At 39.5% G+C, this 21,573-nt stretch overlaps 1 protein-coding gene across 4 annotated transcripts in view; it reads right to left on the bottom strand.

Annotated features, from left to right (window-relative positions):
* Positions 1 to 3,795: 3,795 nt before the first annotated feature.
* Positions 3,796 to 21,573, bottom strand: part of CALCR (calcitonin receptor) — a 159,047-nt gene continuing 141,269 nt past the window's right edge. For all 4 annotated transcript variants that reach the window (XM_032711848.1, XM_032711866.1, XM_032711856.1 and 1 more), the window contains 3 exons: positions 21,155 to 21,373; positions 12,674 to 12,715; positions 3,796 to 6,962 (listed from right to left, as the gene is read on the bottom strand). In XM_032711848.1, the coding sequence (XP_032567739.1) occupies positions 6,741 to 6,962; positions 12,674 to 12,715; positions 21,155 to 21,373 (483 nt within the window). In that variant the 3' untranslated portion in view covers positions 3,796 to 6,740. The remainder of the gene's footprint in view (positions 6,963 to 12,673; positions 12,716 to 21,154; positions 21,374 to 21,573) is intronic.

The following is a 21,573-nucleotide window of genomic DNA, read 5'->3' as shown; positions in this document are numbered from 1 at the left end:
TAGTACTTGTGTAATGTAAAACAAATGGCTGAAAAACAGGGACCTTTGCTCGTGATATGCTGATGTATAAGAAAAACTGATACCAAGGACTTCCACATGGGCTATAGTTAGGATGGAGAAATATGACCTGTTTTTTGGGTATTTTTGGCATTTACCAAAACTTGAGAAGTCATGATGAACTATTCATCATGTCTATGGCAGTGCCTGTGTAGATGATGGCACATCTGGAGTGACCCGTTGTCCTTCACTTTCTCACTAACTCTGACTTCCCAAGAAGTCTGCTATAAGGAAGAAATTTCACGGCACAGGAATAAAATGAAAAATCCTTCCAATCCCTCCTTTCAAAATTGAAGGTTACCTTGTGTTGGATACACTTGCACCATAATTCCCATGAAGACTCTTAATGGCTGCCAGGTCAAAGCTGCAGCCTCTCCAGAGAGGCATCTCTCTTCTGCTGCTGGAGAGGCAATCATGAGCATGGTGGCTCGGTCCTTTGGTGTTAAATATTTGCTATATACCTGAAGACAATAAAAGAGCTCATAGAAGAAAAAAGCCTGTAGTATAAAATAATTCAATAAGAAAAACCTTTTCTTAAGATATTTCCTCTTCATTTGTTCTGGGCCTGAACTTGATAAACCTGCCCACACAATCTCCAGCAAGCAGAATATGGGCTCTGACCATTTATAGAGCGACAATCATTATAGGCAGCTATTTTATGCACCTTTTTTCCCCGTGGAAGCATATAGTGGTGATGCTGTCTCTGAGCCTGGGATACAGCTTCTTTCTTCATGGACCTTATTTCACAGATTTTTTAAATTGTGCAGAAGTCTCTCCCACCCCTTCTCAGAAGGAATGTTAATTGCGATGCTATTATATACCTAGAGGGTTTATTCATTAAAATCTTGCTTGCACACACACACTGCAGTGGTCAGTGGGAAAAGCTGTATATCTCCATGTGTACCAATTATCTCCCAGAAAAACCTATCCAGATAACATGGTTCTGATCAGCTTCGTGCCACCATCTGGACTGAGACATTTCAACTTTGTTTGCTCAAAACTAAAGAAATAACTAGGAGGTAAGAGAGGAGAGTAGGATACAAGGGGTTTCCATCTCTCAGGTTTTTCTATGTGGTCAGCATGGACTCCAAGAGCCTTTTTCATTCCTTTTATTTTGATCTTCTGGAAGCTGTTATATGCTAAGCATTTAACATAAGCAACTATTTATCTCTTTACCTATAACAATGAAAATATATGTTAATGGCCAAGTAACTTGTGAAGTTTGTCCAGTACATGTAGCGTATATAAACATGGTGCTAGTAGACATCAAACATTTCTAAAAACCCCCCCAGGAAAATATAAAAATAGTATCTTGTCACCTTAAAAAGTCTATATGCAGCATAATACAGATGAACTGGGATTTCGATGTTAAATATGAAGGTGAGACTGTATTACACCAAGTATTTTCAGTGTTTGTTAGATATTTAGATAACCTCTGAAATCAGAGAGGGAGAAATCCTGCCCTTAGCCACACTGCTGAAGTCAGTGAGAATTACTGCTGAATTACCCAGAGTAAAATGAAATAAAAGGTTTTCCATACCAAGGAGCTGCCTGATCTAAGGTCAATCTTCTCCACAATAGTAGGTCTTATGCTGGTGAGATAAATGAGGTTATCTGTTGGAGAGCAGACATGCAGCTGGGAAAGAGATTATTCCTGCTCACCTCCCTGTCAGCCCTTTTCATCAGCTTAGCCCTGGTTGAGCAAGCTGAGAAATGCAGTGTAGCCAACGCTTCTTGGCCAAGTCATTCCCATCGTGAACACATCTGGTATGGGAGCGGGCAGATCAGTGACCCATGGGGTCCTCAGAAAGCATTAAGGTAGTTAAGGGAGGCTACATACCTTCTCTGCCCCACAGTCTCTTCCACTCCTCACTTTGGCTTTGTGCATTTTGTGGGGGATGATGGGTCACTTTCTACCTGAGCACAGTTCTTATAACAATTCATTGTAAAAATATATATAATATAATTCATATGTATATACGTACTTATGCTATCTAGAATTGCCAGATGGTTGCTTTTTTGGTGCCTTTTATCTGACATTCAACTTCTTAAGATTTTTTTCTTTTCTTCAGATGACAGGATTGCATTCTGTCAAAAATAGAAAGATAATGTTACTCTGCTCCTAAAGATACTTGATCTGCATGCTCAGACTTTTATCCTTAATTTAGCTTTAAATGTGCACCTACCATTTCCATAATTCCAGTGGGTAGTAGATGCAAACTGTAAAGGAAAAATGTTTCTGCTGAAAATGTGTAGGATGCACAGACTGGGAAGTAAACTCTTCTTATGGTGGCGATACTGAGGTGGAGAGAAATGCAGAGCAGATGAGGGAAGGAGCTGTATCTATTTGACCATTTTATGCAAACCAACATCACTAGCACTTAGGAATGGAGGAGTTCCATGTAGTCACACATCTGCACATTTCACATTACACAAAGTAACCTCCTGTGGTGTGGTCACTTCTCAAAGTTGCATTTGCTTACAGTGAGAGAAGAGGGACCAGATTATTAAAATTAGTGCAGACATCCGATGTCCTTTAAAAATTGACTGAAAATAGTTGGTTTCTTTTTAAGATAGGCTTGGGAGGTCCTGAAATTGGATTATAAAGAAAATCTTAAGTGGCATTTAATGAGAGGTAAGTACCTTCCTGCCCCAGCAGAGCACAGTGCCCATCTCTGCTGCTACAAAATCATAGAAAATAAGTTTTAATAGGAATTTGGCAGGTCATCTAAATGATCTGTCTGCCAATGCAAGTGAGCCAGGCCTAAATCATCCCCAATGCTGTCTGTGGCAATTTGTGTTTCATGAGGCTCATATATAACATCCCTGTTAGTCATCTTACCATGCTGCTTTCTTCTCCAGCAGCAGTATGACATGTTCAGTAAAGGTAACCTTCTCACTGCTTGATTTGACTGGTTAAAACAGCTCTCCTTCATTAGGATGAGGGAGACATACTGTTCTATATTTGAGATGATGAGAATTCCTTTATTTTCTCAATGATGCTCTAAATACTCAATAAAGGGATGCTTAAATATAGATTTGGGATCCATCTATATGAAAAATTCTGTACTGCACAGAAACATCTGCGGGTCACGAAAAGGGTACTTTGAACTTAAATCTTACAGGTTAATTACTACAGCTGGCACAGAACTACAGGTGTCAAAACATTGGTGTCATTTCTGGCACCATTCTAAATCTCAGGGCTTCCTAGGGACTTAAATTTCACTAGATAGTTGACTAAGGAGCTGATCATGTTCTTCTTCCCGAGGTAAGTCAAGCTGGAGGTCTAACTTTCCCTCACTGCTGGCCAATGACATTTTTTCCCCCCTCCATGTGGCAGCACTGGGTCCAAATTGCACAGTTGGGCTCAGGTCTTCTATGCTGCCAGAGGGCAGACAGGGCATGTTTCATACACTGCAGAGTCTCATTGGCTTGGGATCAACTACTGTATCAATACAAATATTTTTTAGGTCACAAATCCTGATATTTTTGAGCAGTGATCAAATAACTGCACATATTTAGCTTCATGAAGACACATCAGGATTTTAAAATTCGAAGCAGTGGAAATGTAGGTACCTTCACATTGTTAGTATTTTGGACTTGCGTCTTTGAAAATCTGCTCAGATTTTTATTGAGACTGGGAGGAGAGTATTTATTGAGTATGGGAGGAGAGAAATTCACCATATTTGCATGGTTGTTTTTAACCCAAAGCAAAGTTATTGTGCTACATGAGTGCTCTGTAATATTTTAATTAAGGTAGCATTATTGCTAAGAGTTTTAATACAGATAAAGTTGTCTGTTTTACCTTCGTTGCTGTTTTATTTTAGCTAAAATATATTTATTAAGTAAATGAAATAAAAATCAAGTCTTACTTTTGACATTCCATGCCACAACAAATCTTTTAATTTGTGCTGTGTTTCTGTACCCTGTAAAGAATAACAACCAGCATCTTCCTGATAGATTTCGTTGCTCAAACAAAGCAACCACTTCTGCTGGAGCAAATTTTCAGTAAACTGGGTTTTCATGTGTTGGGTGTGGTGTGGTGTTTGAGAGGAAACAAATACTGCAGAGGTGATTAATGTAAGGTTGTTTTCCTCTTAAAATACACCTTGCATTCACGGATTCAAGTGTCAGCTCCTTCCCTACTTTTTGATACAATGATATATTATCCATTTCTGCTGTTCTTGTGAAATGTATTACAGTCAAACCACCCTACTCTCATAATTGTAATTACTGAGGTTGTATCAGGATTCCTAATATTACTGTCACTAGTGTATGGTACTATTTATAAAGCAGAGAATGAAATGTACCTTATGAGTGCAATGAAAACATTTCAAACCATCTGGAGATGAGGAAAATAGCATTTCCCATCAGAAAGTATTTTGATAAGAAATTACTCAGTAAATACCTTCAACACTCAGCCTTTCCTACAAAGCCCAAGGGTGATGACAACCCTAAACTCAGTGTGTATGTGAGACCAAAGCTTCAGTGGCTGCAAATCATCATCCGTCCACTGAAACCAAAGCTTCCAAAAAGACTGCTGCAACCACACTGAAGCTCTGAGACCCTAAACCTCAGATCCTGACTTTTCAGAGCACTCTACTAAACAAAGCAAGAAACTCTTAATAATGAAGAAAGAACACAACCATTATAATGGCAAAGCATTTCCATTTTGTACATCCACATGAACATAACAGTGAAACAACTTGCACTTACATGTTGTAAACATGTACATCATTAAAACCAACATGTTCATTATTAAACTCTTAATATTATGCACACTTCTTTTACAATCAGCTTATTTGTATCTTTAGAAACCAGGAATGCCTTCTGGAGCACTCCCAGGAAATGTGGTGTGTCCCAAAGCAGTTCAGAAATAGCGTTCATAGCAGAGCCACTTTCCTGTCTTTAACAACTGACTCCTCCGCTTCCTACTGTTCACTGGTGAAAACAGAAATAATAATGCGAGAAATACTGTTGTCTGAAAAAAATAACTATCTTCGTATTCCTTGAAGTCTGAAAAATAGGTATGTGGTTGGAACAAAATACACATGAAGGTATTTTTTTGTAAGTGTTCCACTGGATTAACCATGTGATGATCTGCAAGACAGCTTGTTCTTGTTCCCCAGCCGTCCCACAGTTGCAGAGCCAGGAGCTCATTCCTCACACTGGGAAGTGTTGGTAGTGCACAGAGGTTGTGTGCGTGTGCTGGTGGCAAAAATGGAGTAACCCTCTTCTCTGCGAGGCATTGCCTCTTGTATAGATAGTGGGAATTCAGTCCCCTCTCTCAGTGCTGGGTTTACACCTATCCCTCGTGAACTCATTCCTGGGAGAGACTTTTCCAGCAAGTTGGTGACTCATGTAGGTAGTCATGTACATTGTCCCTCCATTTAATATCTACAAATTAAGGGTAAAGCAAGGAAAAACAGCCTGGTTGGACACAATATTTAAAAATTGTTTCAAAACACTATGAATGAAGTGGTCTCCTGTTTTTGGGGTCTACACCAAACTGTATTGCATAAGTCATTCCCAAACACTGAAGAGAGTTGTTCACCACTCATTGAAGTTAGCAGGTTTGTCTGCTAATTTCAGTAGAATCTGAAATAGGTTATTAAGGTTTCTGGCAGGACTATCTAATGATTAGAAACTCAGGAGAGCAATCAAATTCTAAAAATAGATGTGTCCTGTGCTAAGACATTAGTTTCTCATTTCTTACATGGCATCTTTACCTTTACTGTCATGATCACAATTTTATACCAGAGACAAACATTCATCTAACATTAACCTCGGAAAGTCCACTAAATAAAACTGTAATTTCCAAACAAATTTCACAAAAAATTGTGCCTTAATGATGCGTTTCTGGGCAAAGTAATAGACTCACAATTTTTCCTATAAATAAATATTCTTGAAATCTTGGTATTGTTAAACAAAAACTATTTTGAGATGCCTTCAGGATTTGTGTGATGCAGCCTGAAGAACTGATCTGTTTCTCTGAGGGTGTTTGAGATCTTGGTATGCAATGACTATTTCACCTTCATTTGCTTTATGCACCTGCTAACGGGATGATAATATTCTGGGTATCCTTTGGGGTTGGTAACATTTTGGGGCATCCTTTGGAAATCATCAAGATTTCAATACTTTGGAGTGACTTCCTGCTGTTTATATATTTGATTTGTCTTGCAATGTGCAAAATCTTTGAAGCGGTCATCAAGCTCATTAAACGGTAAAAATAAAAGACTCTAAGCCAGTTACATCTTGTGAAAGTTGGTAGTTTAAAAACTAGTGTTAAAGGAAAGTAGAGAAAACAAAAAGTGCTGAAAGTTTCCAATTGCCACATACTGGTTCTTTCTTTCCTGTTTGCTACGGGCTGCCTGCGGTTGTCACGAATGTTGGGTGGTCACTTTATATGGCTGGTATCAGGAGATGTGGAGATTGCACAGCCTGGCGGGCAAGTCCATGTTCACTCCCTGCTGCAGCGCACAGGAAGAAATACTATTTCCAGGTCTGCGTCAGACTCCCTCAAATCATTGCTGTCAGAGGCTGATGTGGTTTGAATATGATGTGTCCTTCCACCTGGGCCTGCACTCTGACACAGCATCTTGGATTTCCACACTCCCACCCTTCTCCCCACTTTGTTCACAGGCAGAACATGAAACAATGTGTTTGCAATGGCTGGTGCTGAGCTAGGTAGATGTCTCTCCAGACTTTAATGCAACGAGTTCAGAGTCCTCTACATATCTTCCATTTAGCTGGTCATTGTTGGAATCGTGGTGATACAGGTAAACGGGGACCTCTGTGATTGATGTTGCCGTGTAGGAGGTAGATCGTGTGGAACAGTGCTCGCGGCGCCTTTGGCCCCACTGGGTTTTGTACTGTGTCCATTGCCTCTTCAAAGCTCCTTGGACCTGTAAAAGAAACACATACTTAGAGTGAGGCATAATGTAAACCCCTGAAACTGTAGAACTTTTAAAATAAGTAAAGGGAAAGGGAGGGGAAAGGAGGGGAGAGAAGGGAAAAGGAAAACGAAAGGAAAATGGAAGGAAAAGGAAAAGATCTTGGTCTGATTTCATCAGGTTCAGTCTGCCTCTCTCCTCCTGTCTTCTCCAGAAGCAGTTGTTCAGCTCTTGGCCTTAACTCTTTCCCTGCCTACCTTATGGCAGCAATAAGAGTTTCTGCAGTTGTTGCTGCTTGTGAAGAGAAGGTATAAGTCAGCTCATCCTATAAATGTGGAACAGATTGCTGCATGGGAACACAGTAGGATGCTATAGTAGAAGAGGGAAGAGGAAGAAGGAATGGGGATTAAAACCTACCTGATGCTGCAGCCCCTGGAATGCCTAATGCATTGTGATATCTGAAGAAACTTAGTCTTGAGTAAAACTGGCCATGAATGTCAAAGTGTAAGTACTTCTAGAGCTTGTTAGGACTAATTTGTAGAAAGAAAGATTTGGAAGATTAGTAGAGCTAAATAGAGATTTTGTCCTGATAAGTTAAGAACAGGTTCTGTTCTTGCAAAATGTATCATTGGTCATAGCCTGCTGCATGGCAGAGAATTTCAACCTTTGAACATTCATCTGCTAGGAATAAAACATTTTATTCATCTTTTACATTAACAGTAATGTTATACATGTCACTAAGATATGATTTAAGCTGCTGAGTCCTGCCAGGGAAAATGAAGTCCTTCTCCAGATGCATGTTCAGGGTGCTGGCTCTTGGTAATGCTAAGATATGAGCAGGAAGTGGGAAAATATTGGTTTTTTTGTTTAGATCAGTGATTCCAAATACAATGTGAGAATAGGATCAGTTTGATATAATAATCTGGTGTAGCGACACCCTCCTCCAGAGGTAGGCAGGTGCAGGTGAGGCACTGTGATGACAGGAATTCTAGAGTTTCTGTGCTTCTGCTCAGGTGGGCACTGTTTGTCATTTGGAGAATGTATTGCTATTTACTTTCTCCTAACAAATAAAGAAAACAAATGGCTGAATGCAGATTAATTAGATATCGAGCACGGGAAAGGCCTATGGTCACAATGGCACTTTAACTGGGGGGAGTGTGAGCAAAGTTTATTATGCCAATACTGAGAATTAAAGTGAAATGGCTGCATGTGGTGATGTTTTATATCACACCATCACCAAAGTTTATTAGTGAGAAAGAGTTACTGGGTGAAACAGTAATGCAGTTTTAGTACTTGATACAGAAATATTACACACAAGGTAAAATCTGTAAAGAGTTTAGTCACTTTAAAATTGCCTTTTGATGTTACAGTATGAATATTGTAGCTTAGTCACTCCAGAAGCTATGGGGAGGGACTGAAAGAAGAAGTCTTCAGATGTACTAAGACAGTGACTTTCCCCATATCACACTGGGGTAGTGGCTTGGCTAGACCATAACCATGTCTGTGCAGAGCAGCTCTGCCTGCCTGCAACCACCTCTCCAACACCACCACCATGGTCACTAGCACCGCCAGCCATTGCGGACTTCTGGCCTTCTCTGCCCCACGTTGACTGTGGTTGCACTTTTTCCATTCAGATTAATCTCAGCATCTTTACTAAAGGCAGCAAAAACATGCTCTTAGAGCTCTTCTGTTCCTCTTCTAGCCCCCTTCCCCTGGCCCCTGCACAGACCCCAAGGCTTTGATCACTCTTGCATGGGGAGAAGAGCTGCTCTGCTGGTGATGAGCTCCTGATAAGCTCCCAAACTGCCTTCAGCTGAACTGGAATCTGACAGGCCACCAGGAAAATCATAGGTCTGGAGATGTTACCATAGTTAACTGAAGAGGGAAGAACAATGTCCCTGAGTGTTACAAAGCCTGTTGTGAGGAGCTTATAATTTTTTCTTAGAAGGGAGTGATGCTTAAATTGTCTATATGGCCAGGGAGAGAACAGGCACATCCCTTCCTGTTCAGCCCACGATTAGAAGTGCCATTATATAGGTTTAAAAGGCTCTACAGAGAAGTGAGAGCACAAGGTCAAAGCAGCTGTGTTTTTGTTCTCTGCTGAACCACTCGCCTGTGCAAGGATTTGGCCACAAATGGATAATGGATTGTACAAGCTGCTACACTTGAGCAAAACCTGTTAATCTAGATTTCTGCTATGATTCCAACGATCTCAGATGATCATAACTCAGTGCCAACCAAAACCATTCAGGTGTGGATTTTAAATACGTAAGCAGCATTACTGAAAGTCACATGCACAGCCACAATGTATTAATAACTGAGGAGGTGCCTGGGGACAGGAGGCATAGGGCAGTGCCTGCCATGTTTTCTGCTGTGATAGCAGATGAAAGAAAGTAAAAACTAAAACAATGAAGAGCTCGAGCTTATTTACTCTGCTATTCCAGACTTTAAAGGTTTTTCTGTTCTTCATTAGCCATTCACGCCTCATTGACATGTAAGATACATGGCTGGTTTTTCCCCAAACTGACTTTCCATTTTGTTGTCCAGCCTTACAGCCTAGAAGCATTCCCAGGCTTGGAGATGTGGTCTGGTGAGCAGACTATTGCAGAGACTTCGTATCATCTGTACAACACTGTTGTTGTTGGACAGAGAAACTACAGTTCTGTTGGATACAAAGATTTTATATGAAAATGCACAAGAAGATCTATCATTTTAAAAGTCCCAACCAGATCTTTTGTTTATGTGTTCTTCCACATGAATGCAGGCATTGGTACAGCTTCTTATTACTATTTTTACATTTCTTTCTATAGATGGGCTTATGGAACTAAAGTGAGATTAGTGAGGTAGTAGGCGATGAATGCACTGTAAAACACTGTCAGGTGGTTCTGAGTTTAGCACTGTTTGTCCTGGCTAAGCTTCATGTGTTTCAGTCTTGAAGTTAAATACTCCAGCAGGAAAAAGTAAATCCCAGATTATATACAGGCTTTTTGTAGTACTAAAATTAATCTCCTTGCCCCACACTGAATTTTCTTGTGAGAAGTAATTTTGACCTCTATGGCAGCAGATGTATGCAGCAGCTCGGAAACAATCTTCTATCATGATTAAAGACCAGATTGTGGCTTTGGTCTGTATTCTACTGCACACAACAAGACTGGGGGGAGTCAGCTGAGTTCACTTGGCCAAACTCAGATCAGCACTCCCTTTGGAAGGATATAATATCAACTTGGCACTAGTCTGTTATTGCTCTTCTACAGATTTTGTGCCTTATATATCTACAGATTGGGTGACTGCAGGAGAAGATGGGAGGAAAGGGATGACAATCCTTTCATCCTCTCTTGGCTAAGTCCAGCCTAGCTACTCTAGTGCATCAACTTTGCTTGATGTTTATTGGAAATGTGCTGATGCAAGCACCAAACTGTCTTGAGTTTAGAGAGGTGTCATCACTGACTCTCTGCTCACTTTAATGGGAAATTTTAAACAAAGCTTCCCTTATTGTCTAGTAAATAAAATTTCCTATAAGAAAACAATGACAGGATTTCTCAGAATTCCTGCCATTGAGAGTTGCCTGAAACAGATATGATTTTAAAAATGGGTGTAATGTTGAAAAGTACCCAAGCACCAACAAAATCACTCTCAACATGTCTGGGAAATCTGAATCCTCATGGCCATTTCTTCTTATTGCCTGACACTTGGTCATGTTTCTGATCAGCTGCTCCACCAAGGAATCATTAACTGTACATATTGGCAAGCAGATACTTCAGATATATTCATTATTGCATAACTTGAGAATTGTATTCCTGGAGTTGTAAAGGCGAATATGCTCTTCTGACACTGTAGCATTGCCAAAAGTACTTTGGAATTAGAGCTAGCTGATGAAACTAAGAAATAAACAGTCTTTAAGGCTCTTCATGTTTTCAGTGCCTTTTATTGCTGCCTTTCCTCTTTTTTAGCACTGCTACAGCCCTTAATTTAGACACAAATCCATGTTTTCTCATTAGAGTTGGAGAATTATGGAGTAAACAACCTTTTACAATAAAGCTATAAAACAATAAGAAAATTTGTTCTGCAAAATTTAATCTGAAAAAAAATGGAAGGTGATGCTGGGAGAATGAAGAAGGAGATGTTCAAGACCAGGATTGTGCAGCAAAACTTAGTTTGGAGGTCAGGGTGGGCATACTGGAGCACTGCTTGTACATAGCTATACAGTCATTCCTACAGGGAGAGGATGCTTCAAAAACTGCCTGACTGGTCTCTACTTTCTTCATGCCAAGTACTCCCTACCAGGGAGAATCAGAAGTTTTTCTGTGTTTCCAGGGCATGGAGAATGGACTGTGCCAGCAAGTGATGACAGTAAGAGAGAAGGAGAAAGGTGATAGTAGCCTGCAGATCCTGGGGACAGAAATGTCACAGAAAAAAGAGTTGTACATCTCTTCAACTATGTTTAGTTGGATGCATGAAACCGTGAACTTCTGTAGCATGATCTTCACAGCTACCATTTCATGTTAGGTTTCAGGATTGGTAGTTGCTCACATTTTGCTGTTCTCTTTCATGTTTCCTGAGAAGCCATGCCACAGAACTACAATGGCAGGCCTCTCACCTTTTCTACTCTTGAGTTTCTCTGTACATTTACACAGGGAGCCAGACACAAGCAAATCTACAGACATGCTGACAGCTCGTGGCAGAATTTAATATTCTCTGCTATCCTGAAAGTTATCCAAGCAGCCAGTAGCACCTTATCAATAACATAATTTGCTTTAAGTCTCTATCAAAATGTAAGTGTGGTCACATCATTACTTGGAGATTGCTACTTTACAGGGATGAACAGGAGCACAAATATCTGTCTAGGTTGACATACTGAGCGTTAGCATCACAAAGTTTATTCTGTGTCTAATTCATCTGGTCTGAATTGAAAATGATCTTTTTAATGGCATTCCTAACTTTGCTAAGATATATGATGTTTTATTTTGCTACACTTGAATGCTCCTGATGTATTACAAAAGCTTTTTTTTGCCAACCATCTTTGAAAAATGGTTTGCTGTAGGAATTTAAATGGTTCTTGACATATTCTTACCTGCTATTTTTTGTAAAAAAAAAAAGTTAGTGAAGTGGACCTAAAAGCCACTGTAGGTGTATATACATATATATGCTCTAGTTGTAAGAGAATGGGAGAGATCTTTGCCTCAAGGACTTTTATTTCTCAATTACTACACAAGAAACATTGACTGTAAAAAGGCCAGTGCTAATCCTCGAAGGAGTGAAAGTAATTGCACTCCTTCAGCTCTGGCAGTGCTACCAGGGATGGCCTCTGCCATGGCTCTGGGCCTGAATGCAGCACTGGGTTCTCCAGGACAGACCCCTGGAGGTCCCCACTGTTTACTGTGGTCCTTCCCATTGTTTTCAGGCAGGAAGGGGAGTAGAGCATTTTTCTCCTTTATTTAGACCTCCACATCAAACTGCAGATGGTAGGGGAGAGTCTCATGCCTGTATCTCATTAGGTGCCATCTGCTTTGTAATGGTAATACACCTGATTCATCTGCTCAGAGACATTCAAGTCACACTCTGCACAGAGCTTTCCAAAACACACGCAGCTGCTTGTCTATAGAGTAAAAGCAGCTTCGTGTAGTTTCAAAATTTGTGGTGTGACATGCTTCACATCTGCATTAATGAACAACAGAGTGACTATTTTTCAAGTTCTGGTAATTTTCTGTATTTCACATACTTACCTCACCATTGAAGAAGCAGAATATAGTAGCCACAAGTAAACCCTAAGAGAAAGGAAAAGAAGAGTTTAGGAATCAGAACATGTAAAATTCTTTAGTGCAATTTGGAAATTTGGACTTGATGTATACAAAATAAAAACATTAGTCCACTTCCTCTGCATCACAGACACTGCCCATCTTTCACAGTTACACTATTAAAGGGATTTTTGTCTTTTTATCCTATTTTACCATTTTCTTCTGTATTATTAGCATTTATAGATTATCTGTTTTGTCTATGAAGTTATTTATATATTAGAGATGTAGAGAAGGAAAATTAAATGATTTGTAAGATAGAGATATTTTGCTTACAGCTGAGAATCACACTGCCACTGATTTTTCTGAAGAGATGGCTGAGGAATTGTGTCCTATATGCTGCCACTGACTCATCAGAGTGCAGCTATCCAGTTAGAAGTGTCAGCCATGGAGAATCCAGCTGTGCCAGGAAGGCTATAAATTGAATTGTATGTCAAGATAAGTAAACTTGTATGTTGGGTATCACAATGCACAGAGAGGATGTGAAAAGAAGTGTAAGTGGTCAGAAAAAGGAAAAACCACACAAAACAGATGAGTTACAAGGAAGGGGAGCAGCAGAAAAAAAAAAAAAAGAAAGAGACTGCAGATCATAGCTTAGTCCTTAATAGCTTCAAATTAATTTAATCATCACCACAGTTGTTCAGATAATATTTCACCACTGCTACAAGATTAAGCAGGGCCAAGGCAGGAGTATGAGATGAGAAAGCGTGAAATTAATAAAAGAGAAAATTCTTGCACAGAGAATCTGCCATTCAGGATTAGGCAGTTACACTGGTCCATGTCCTAACTTCACTGGCTCTTATTAAAATAGCATTACATAGTATCACTGGGAGCCAAATGCCTTCATTTTAAATTACTTAAAGCAGTTATTATAAGCTAAACGTACAGCAGTTTGTGAAATTGAGGGGAAAACTGCAATGCAGTTTGTGTTCCCAAGGGCTGCTTTGAAGAGCTTTATAGCTCTATCTTTTTTATAAAACCTTCATTTAACTGATTACCAGTTAAACTGTAGCTAATGCTTTGTAAAATGTCTTGGACTCTCAAATGTATATTCTGGACCACAAACATAGGATAAGCAATAACTGTTTTAACAAAATGCCTATATATTAAATATATACAGTCTGGTTTGAACATGTGCTGACCATCTCAATTTTGACAACTGTTTTACTAAAATAGCTTTTCCTGATGCAGAATTTGTAACTTGACATAACTTCAAATATCAACGTAGAAAAGCATGTAGAAGAAGGACAAAGGGTAGGTATAGTGAGAAAGTTTTTTTTCATGTTTTGACAAAACACTATTCTCAAAGAACTCAAATTCCAGCCTACAATAAGCAGTGCACATCAGTTTGTCCCTAAGCTTTGGTCTGAGAAGCACCAAAACGTTACTCTTCTAAAGCAGGAATTTGTCAGATCAGATATCCTCAAATGAAAATTTTTGCAAGTGGAGAAATTGTGTCATTTTCTGCTGTCCTGCACTGATGCTCTTCGTGCTGTGTGCACTGCAGTGATGTGCAGAGTCTTGCAGAACACCTGCTGTTGAACTGCATGGTTCAGCATGGGTCTCGCTATTTTGCTAAATGTTTTTACTAACAGCAGTCAGCCGTAATGGCAAATGATCTCCTCTGGGAGCAGAGATGCTCGATGGACAGTCCACAGGAGGCATGGCAGACACAAAAGCCAGCAGGAGGAGAGAAAGAAATGGAGAAATTTTTTCTGAGTCTGTTCTTCAGTGAGAGTGTTTAAGGAGAATTTGGGAACTGCAGTTCACCTAAAGACAGAAATTGAACCGGAACTATTGAAGTGAAGTCATTTTCCATTTCGGTTCCTGTATGGTATTTGAATTCCTCTGTCACATCCTGCAATTGCTCTACTTTTCTTCTGTTTGAGAGTGTAGTTCCCTTAAGTAGTGTCTTCGCCAAACAATTTCTGACAGAAGAGCTAAAGAGGAAGCTGTGGTGATGCTCTATATCCCCTTCAGTTGTTCTTCTAGTTTAGAGTGAACTGAAAATACACCTGGCTCCTTGTTATTTTGAAACCATGCGTATTGTACATGTTCTGGCTGAAGAAATTACCTTCTCTAGTCTGTCCCATATATGTTTCATTGCTTTTCATCCACCTGCCATGGCCCTCTGGGCTCCATCATCCATATTTCTATTTCTATTTCTATTTCTATTTCTATTTCTATTTCTATTTCTATTTCTATTTCTATTTCTATTTCTATTTCTATTTCTATTTCTATTTCTATTTCTATTTCTATTTCTTATTTCTATTTCTATTTCTATTTCTATTTCTATTTCTATTTCTTTCATTTTACACATAAAGTTTTACCCATAGTTCAAAGGACTATTGTTATCTTCAGCTGTAAAGCTACAGAGATCCCAGCAGCAGACACCAACTTTGTCTCTTTGGAGCCAGAAGGGCTTGGGATGACCATAATTCTACAGTGGATCTATTATAACATGTGACAGACTGGATGTAGGTTAATTATTTCATTTAAGGCCCATGGGCTATTTCTCATATCTCGTTGACATATGTCTTCCACATTCTCTCTAATTGCTGCTGGTTTTTGCTCAGGGTGCAATTCTTGCTGAGGATGAAATCTCTAAGTCAATTGTATCTCTCTTCTGCTGTGTGGAGCTGTTAAACTGACCTGTGATATACTGTCTGCTCCCAGTAAGATAATTTTGGCCGCGGTATTGAAAGCAGAAATGAAAAATATATTTATTTTGAGATTAAGGCCTTTAATGACTTCTGAAATTCTTTATTTCTGGAATTATGTGAAGAACAGATGAATGTGGCCTTTGGTTGAATTATGCCTTAGGGATTGTCCAGAGTCAGCAGCTCTCAGACCTTCATATACCTTATTGACACTGTAGTGAGTTTTTCCCTGTTTTTAAGTGCCTGTACTGGTCCAAGGACATTCTTTGCTTGACAGGTATTTAATTTGTATCTCCCTCTCCTAGAAGACATAAGTGCCTTGAAAAGACGTTCCAGTAATTTGCTCAGGTTAAAAAGAAACAAGCAAAAATACCTATGCAGATACTGCAAATTTACATAGGTTTCTGGTACTTCTTGCTTTTTTAATTCTATCTTATGTCTCCATAAAACCAAGAAAGCATATATAGGCTTACTTATTCCTGACCATGTCCTTAGTTTCTGCCCTAATTGATTACACACTCTGTTGCTGTTTAGGTTTTAGTGGGATGATATATTTATTATTGATGGTAGATGATGATGGCACATGTAATTGTACAAGTGGTCATAATAAAAATAATCAGTTTTTGATTCTCTATGTGGACTTTGGTCAACATCCATTCACTTGTCACTTTTGGATCTGAATATATAGCAATAAAATCCACCATGGCCAAGGTTCTTCATAGAAGTATAATTCCATTCCCATCTCTCTCATTTCAGCAAAGATAAAAAGCTTTGAGAAAAACAACAGTGTTCCTCACCATCTTCATTCACAGCAACAGCATCTCTGGGGTAAATGACTGGGTTATAAATTGTTCATTTATGTTAGGTGAAGAAAAGAAAAGCAAAGTGAAGAATCTGGCTATGCAGTTTCTACTGCTACTGAGGTGGGGAGATTGTCACGAGGGCTGAAGACAGCAACCCACCTGCTGCAAAATGATGGAGACATCCCATCAACCAAAACTCATGCTTCGCTTCTTCTCCTGCTCTCTACTGGAGGTTTCATTACTGTAATTTTTTGCATGAAGTTTTCAGACAAAAATGGCACTTTATAATATCCAGCTTTCAAAAAAATATTTTCCCCAACTTTTATTGGCTCAAAATATTAAAAAGTTTTGAAATTACTAATAATGCAAAAAGAAAAAAAACAAAGGAAATAAAAAACTCCCACTTATGTTGTCAAAAGCAGTCCTATAACCTTAACTTTGCACAGAAGGAGAAAGTATTTCTGTCTGATGTGACATCACAGAGGATATTTATTTCCCTATAAATTGAGAAACAGATGGAATGAATGCCTTCTAAAATGCATTCAAATATCTCACTATTTTTAAGAAGCTGCTTTTAAATGGGTTAATTTTGTTCTGCATAAAGCTGCATAAAAAGCAAAATTTAAAAGTTGGAGAGAGTGGGGATATATATGTGGTCCAAACCCACACCTACAAGACTCAAAATACCCTTGTACCAGATCAGACCTCTGTGAGCTGCATCGTCCTGCCTAGCAGGGTGGGTGCTTCAGTCCTGAGGTGCTGCTTGGAAGCTGCTGAGTGGCACAGAAGGGATCTCACTTGCAGAGAAAGAAAACTTTGATTATTCTCCGTTTAACAGATAAAACTTTTCATTTGCCAATAAAAATCAAGGCCTTATGCTGAATAGCAATTTAATTATAGGAAGACTTGTACAGTTAGGGCTACAGTCAGCAAGGTATTGCGAAGAATAACTTTAAGTGCTTGTGTACTGCTGTTGGTTCGGGGGCTGTTCCTCCACTGCTCCCTCACAGACTTCCATGGCTCTTCTCTGGCACAGTGACAGGGCCACGTTATGTAACCTGGCAGCCTCTACAACCACAGCTTGAAGGTGCTGGAGACAGAATTCAGTAAGATGGGACAAGTGGTAGAGGGAGCTTGCAAGCAGAAGTTTGTTAATCCCTGGACTTGTTTTGAGAGCATCTGGGGAGGAATGTGTCTATAAGTGGGACTTACTGATGCATCATAGAGTTATTAAATTTTTCTGTTCTTCCCTTTTCCTTGTGAGGCCTTTGCTGCTGACTGACATCAGAAATCAGAAGCTGGGATAATTGTCATTAGTAGCAGAATCTCTGTCAAAAGCATGGCACCCCAATCTCTTTGCAGCCTGGGACTTTTCCAAAGATTTTCAGTGGTTACCAGGGTGAAGGAAGTGGCAGCAGCAGTCCCAGGGCTAGCAGACGTGCAGGAGGCCCTGCCGGGGTGTCAGGCACAAGCCACATCTCTCTTGCTCTATCTTGGAATGGAGAGCTGAGTGCAGGACAGAGGGTTGTTGCTGCTCCACTCCTTTGAAGGAGGCACTCTCTTTGCCCAGGTGCACCATTTCATCTTCATTGGCCGAATGATGGGGCGTTTCAGGCTTTTTGCAGATGTGTTTTCAGGCCAGAGGTGTGCAAGGAGCCAGCACATCCTGTACCATAATGCTTTACACCCTGAAGGAGTTTTCATCTTTCATGTGCTTTCAGCATCATCTAACAGGCTTTTTAAGGTAAATCTGCAACTCACTGGCTTTCTGGAGTGCACGTTTGCTTTGTGATGCCTAATTTAGGAGCTCTGTTTAATAAGTTAGCTGTGTGTTCACCAATGTACCTACAGCACCCAAATCCATGCATGTCATTCCAGTTAAGGTGTGCTGGTTTTGTGTGGGGTAGTTAATTTTCTTCATAGTAGCTGGTATAGGGCTCTGCTTTGGATGTGTGCTGGAAACAGCTGGAAACAGGGATGTTTTAGCTATTGCTGAGCAGTGCTTGCACAGAGCCAAGGCCTTTATTGCTTCTCATTCCACCCCACCAGTGAGTAGGCAGGGGTTGCTCAAGGAGTTGGTAGGGGACACAGCCAGGACAGCTGACCTCAGCTGATCCAAGGGATATCCCAGATATTATGGTGTCAAGCTCATCATACAAAACATGGGAAAAAGAAAGAGGGGGATATTTGGAGTGATGGCATTTGTTGTCCCAAGTAACTGTTATGAGAGATGGAGCTGTGCTTTCCTGGGGATTGCTGAACACTTGCCCTCTCATGGGAGGGTGTGAGTGAATTCTGTGTTTTGTTTTGCTTGAGTACATGGCTTTTGCTTTACCTATTAAACTGTCTTTATCTCAACCTGTGAGTTTTGCCACTTTTACCCTTCCAATTCTCTCCTCCATCCCATTATGGGGAGTGAGTGAGAGGTTCTGCGGGGCTGAGTTGCTGGCTGGGGTTAAACCACAACGTAAGGGTTGAAATATCTTTCTTTTGCCTCATGCAATCTTCAGCATTCTGGAGACTGAAGAGATGATACTGGTGATGGTGAGAAGAGATACTCATCTCTACTTTTACAGGATCCATGAGAGGTTGGCTAGTTGGGCTGGAAAAGTACACACATTCATATTTGCAGTGCAAAAGCCAGTCTTCAATTTTTTTATCATTTACATATCTACTCTATGAATCTGTTAAGAAGAATCTGGTCTATGTGAGAGAGACATACAGTAGACATACAGTGTTTGTGAATTGCTCATACAGGCATATTTGAAAAAACATTTCTGCTTAAAATGGTGAGCATCGATGAGAGTATCGCAAAAAGAGCAGGACAATTCAAAACCAGACTGGCTTCTGTTATTCAAAAGTGATTTCGGCAGAGGAAACCAAGCATGTGACACCTTGATGTGTTGTTTTTCTACTGAGAAACCATTCTCTGAAAGAAATACCATTACATGGTTTCTTGTGTGAAGAAATTCTTTCTTATCTTCAATCCTCTGAGTTTTACAATAAACTGCAGTGCTTGTTTGCACCATTTCTGTGTACATGAACTACATAACACATATCAAACCTTCATGCTCACTTAAAGCAGTGACATGCTGTTGAAAAACCGTCTCTCACTCTGTTCTATAAAAGGCATAAAAATTACTTATTTAACCAGTGCAGAAATGGAGAATGTTTTAAATTCCCCCCCCAAAAAAATTCATATTGCACCCATGATGCCTGGTTGTATATGACTGACATGCTACGAGGTGCAAAAGCTAATAGACTACTGTTAGTTTCTGGAGAGGCAGGCTGTGATGTGGTTTATGAAAGCACAATAGCTAGGAGGGAAACACAGCCATTACAAAAGCTGATACAATATCTGCTAATTACATACTCAGTCCTAATAGAAAATGAGCACCAGAAGAATGATTATATGGCTATCTTAAATATGCATACAAGAAATGGTTGGGAAAGGATTAAGAAAGTTTATTTTAGAATATAATTAAAAATCCACTCAAAGTGGAAAAGGGAGCATCACAATCAGCTGCAGTTAGCAGGACAACTGCACAGTCCTCCTGAAAGGTCACATTTTGTCAGGAAGCACACTGAGATTATACTGCAGAGATATCAAGAGCTCTTCTGTAAGAGCAGAAGGAACCCATCAGAGATGAAACTTTGTCACCTTGGATCCCTCCCTCACCCAATCCCCTTCATCAGTACAACTTCCATTTTAACCTCAGTTTAGTGACTTTCTAGTGCATAATGATCACAATTAGAATTGTTAATTAAGACAATTATAATTGGTTTTGCAATTTTCCAACAACCTCACAGAATTTGCAAGCTATTTTAAGAGTAAAGTGATTATTGTAACACTCTCTTATTCTAACTTGCTAAAACTGTAAGCAAATAACTTGTCACCAGAAAACTAGTTTGGAGATATTACTTTACAGCTCTTGCCACCAAAGACGTGACAGTAAAGGTAACAATAGAAGAAACGGACTCTCATTCCTTTAAAGCAGAACTGTAACATAAGATGACATACATTTCAAAAACAGACCTATAATTGCAGTTATTCTATGCATGCAGTAGCAGGCACACCCACAGTTTTGAAGGGATAAAGGCAATAAGCAGAAAATATAATCTGGCAGGATGCAGAGATTTTGACAGCATTATTTATCCCTTCATTTATGAAAAAGTACCACTGATTTTTTTAAGCTGTTTTCTTACTACAGCATTAACATTATTTCTGCATTTAGCTTCTGTATGAAAGGAAACCAGAAGTAGATCACGGTATTCACCCATGTTGATCACTATTCACAAATGCATTGGAAATCTGCCTTTCCTAGTTAATATAAGACTGGATATATTCCAGTCAGAAAACAAGATAAGCCAGCATTTAAAGTCAATTAGTTTTGTTTTGCTATCAAAAGAAAATAAACCAGACTTGCTGAATGATGCTATATTTTCAAAGCATTGATGAAATCAATATGTCAGTCTTGTAATTTAAACTGCCTAGTAATGTAATTCTAACTCCTAAATGAAGCTTAATTGTCTCAGTGTTTTCTTCTGTGTGTTGGCATTCCCTCTGTACAATAGTTTGCATACACAGCTGATTTTAATATTAACTTCACAGCACCAGTTTCAGTCAATTTGAGCATTTCAACAGAAATTGTGTTGGAACACAAAAGCCCTTTGTGAACTCAGTTTTCTCTCCATAGTTTAGAAACAGTGTCATCTGATAATTTTGGCTACTTATTACATTGTTTCTCCTATCTTTTCTCTGTTCTTTACACAGTGGTGCTCCTTGTGCAAAGGCAGATAATCCAATAATGTGAAAGTGTTCAGAAAAGAACAGAAAATCCACAGACATTTTCAGCTTCAGGTAAAAAACCCTGGCAACAGTATCTTTGAGTAAATTAGCTTAACAGCAAACACTTTAACTACATTGAAGTTGCTACCATATAACATACCTGGTAATGCATTAATATATGCATGATGTAATCATATATTTCTCCAGCAAGTCGGTTTTCTGGTCTCCAGGGAATAATAACAAACTGAATTCCTAGTAAGGGCACCAGGATTAAAGTAGCTCTAACAGCTTTCATATACATGTTGGACTCAGCACGGTGGGTATCTCTCAGCTTTGTCACCAAAACTCGGACAATGTTAAGCAAAAAGAAAAAATTGACCTGCAAAGCCAAAGCCATTGTAGGTGAAAGCATTCAAATTAAACAGACACCAAAATAAAAGTACAGAGCACATAAATAGCAGTAAAGTGTAGCTTTTTAGCTTTATCGTATCTCATAATGAGCAGCTCCTGGGGAGTCATGTCTTGGTAAGTACCTTGAAAAGATAAATGTACCAGAAACAATATGTTAAGCGGCTCCAC

Source organism: Chiroxiphia lanceolata, chromosome 1, assembly GCF_009829145.1.
Source record: "Chiroxiphia lanceolata isolate bChiLan1 chromosome 1, bChiLan1.pri, whole genome shotgun sequence".
NCBI lineage: Eukaryota > Metazoa > Chordata > Aves > Passeriformes > Pipridae > Chiroxiphia > Chiroxiphia lanceolata.
This window is presented reverse-complemented; position numbering and strand designations above follow the sequence as displayed.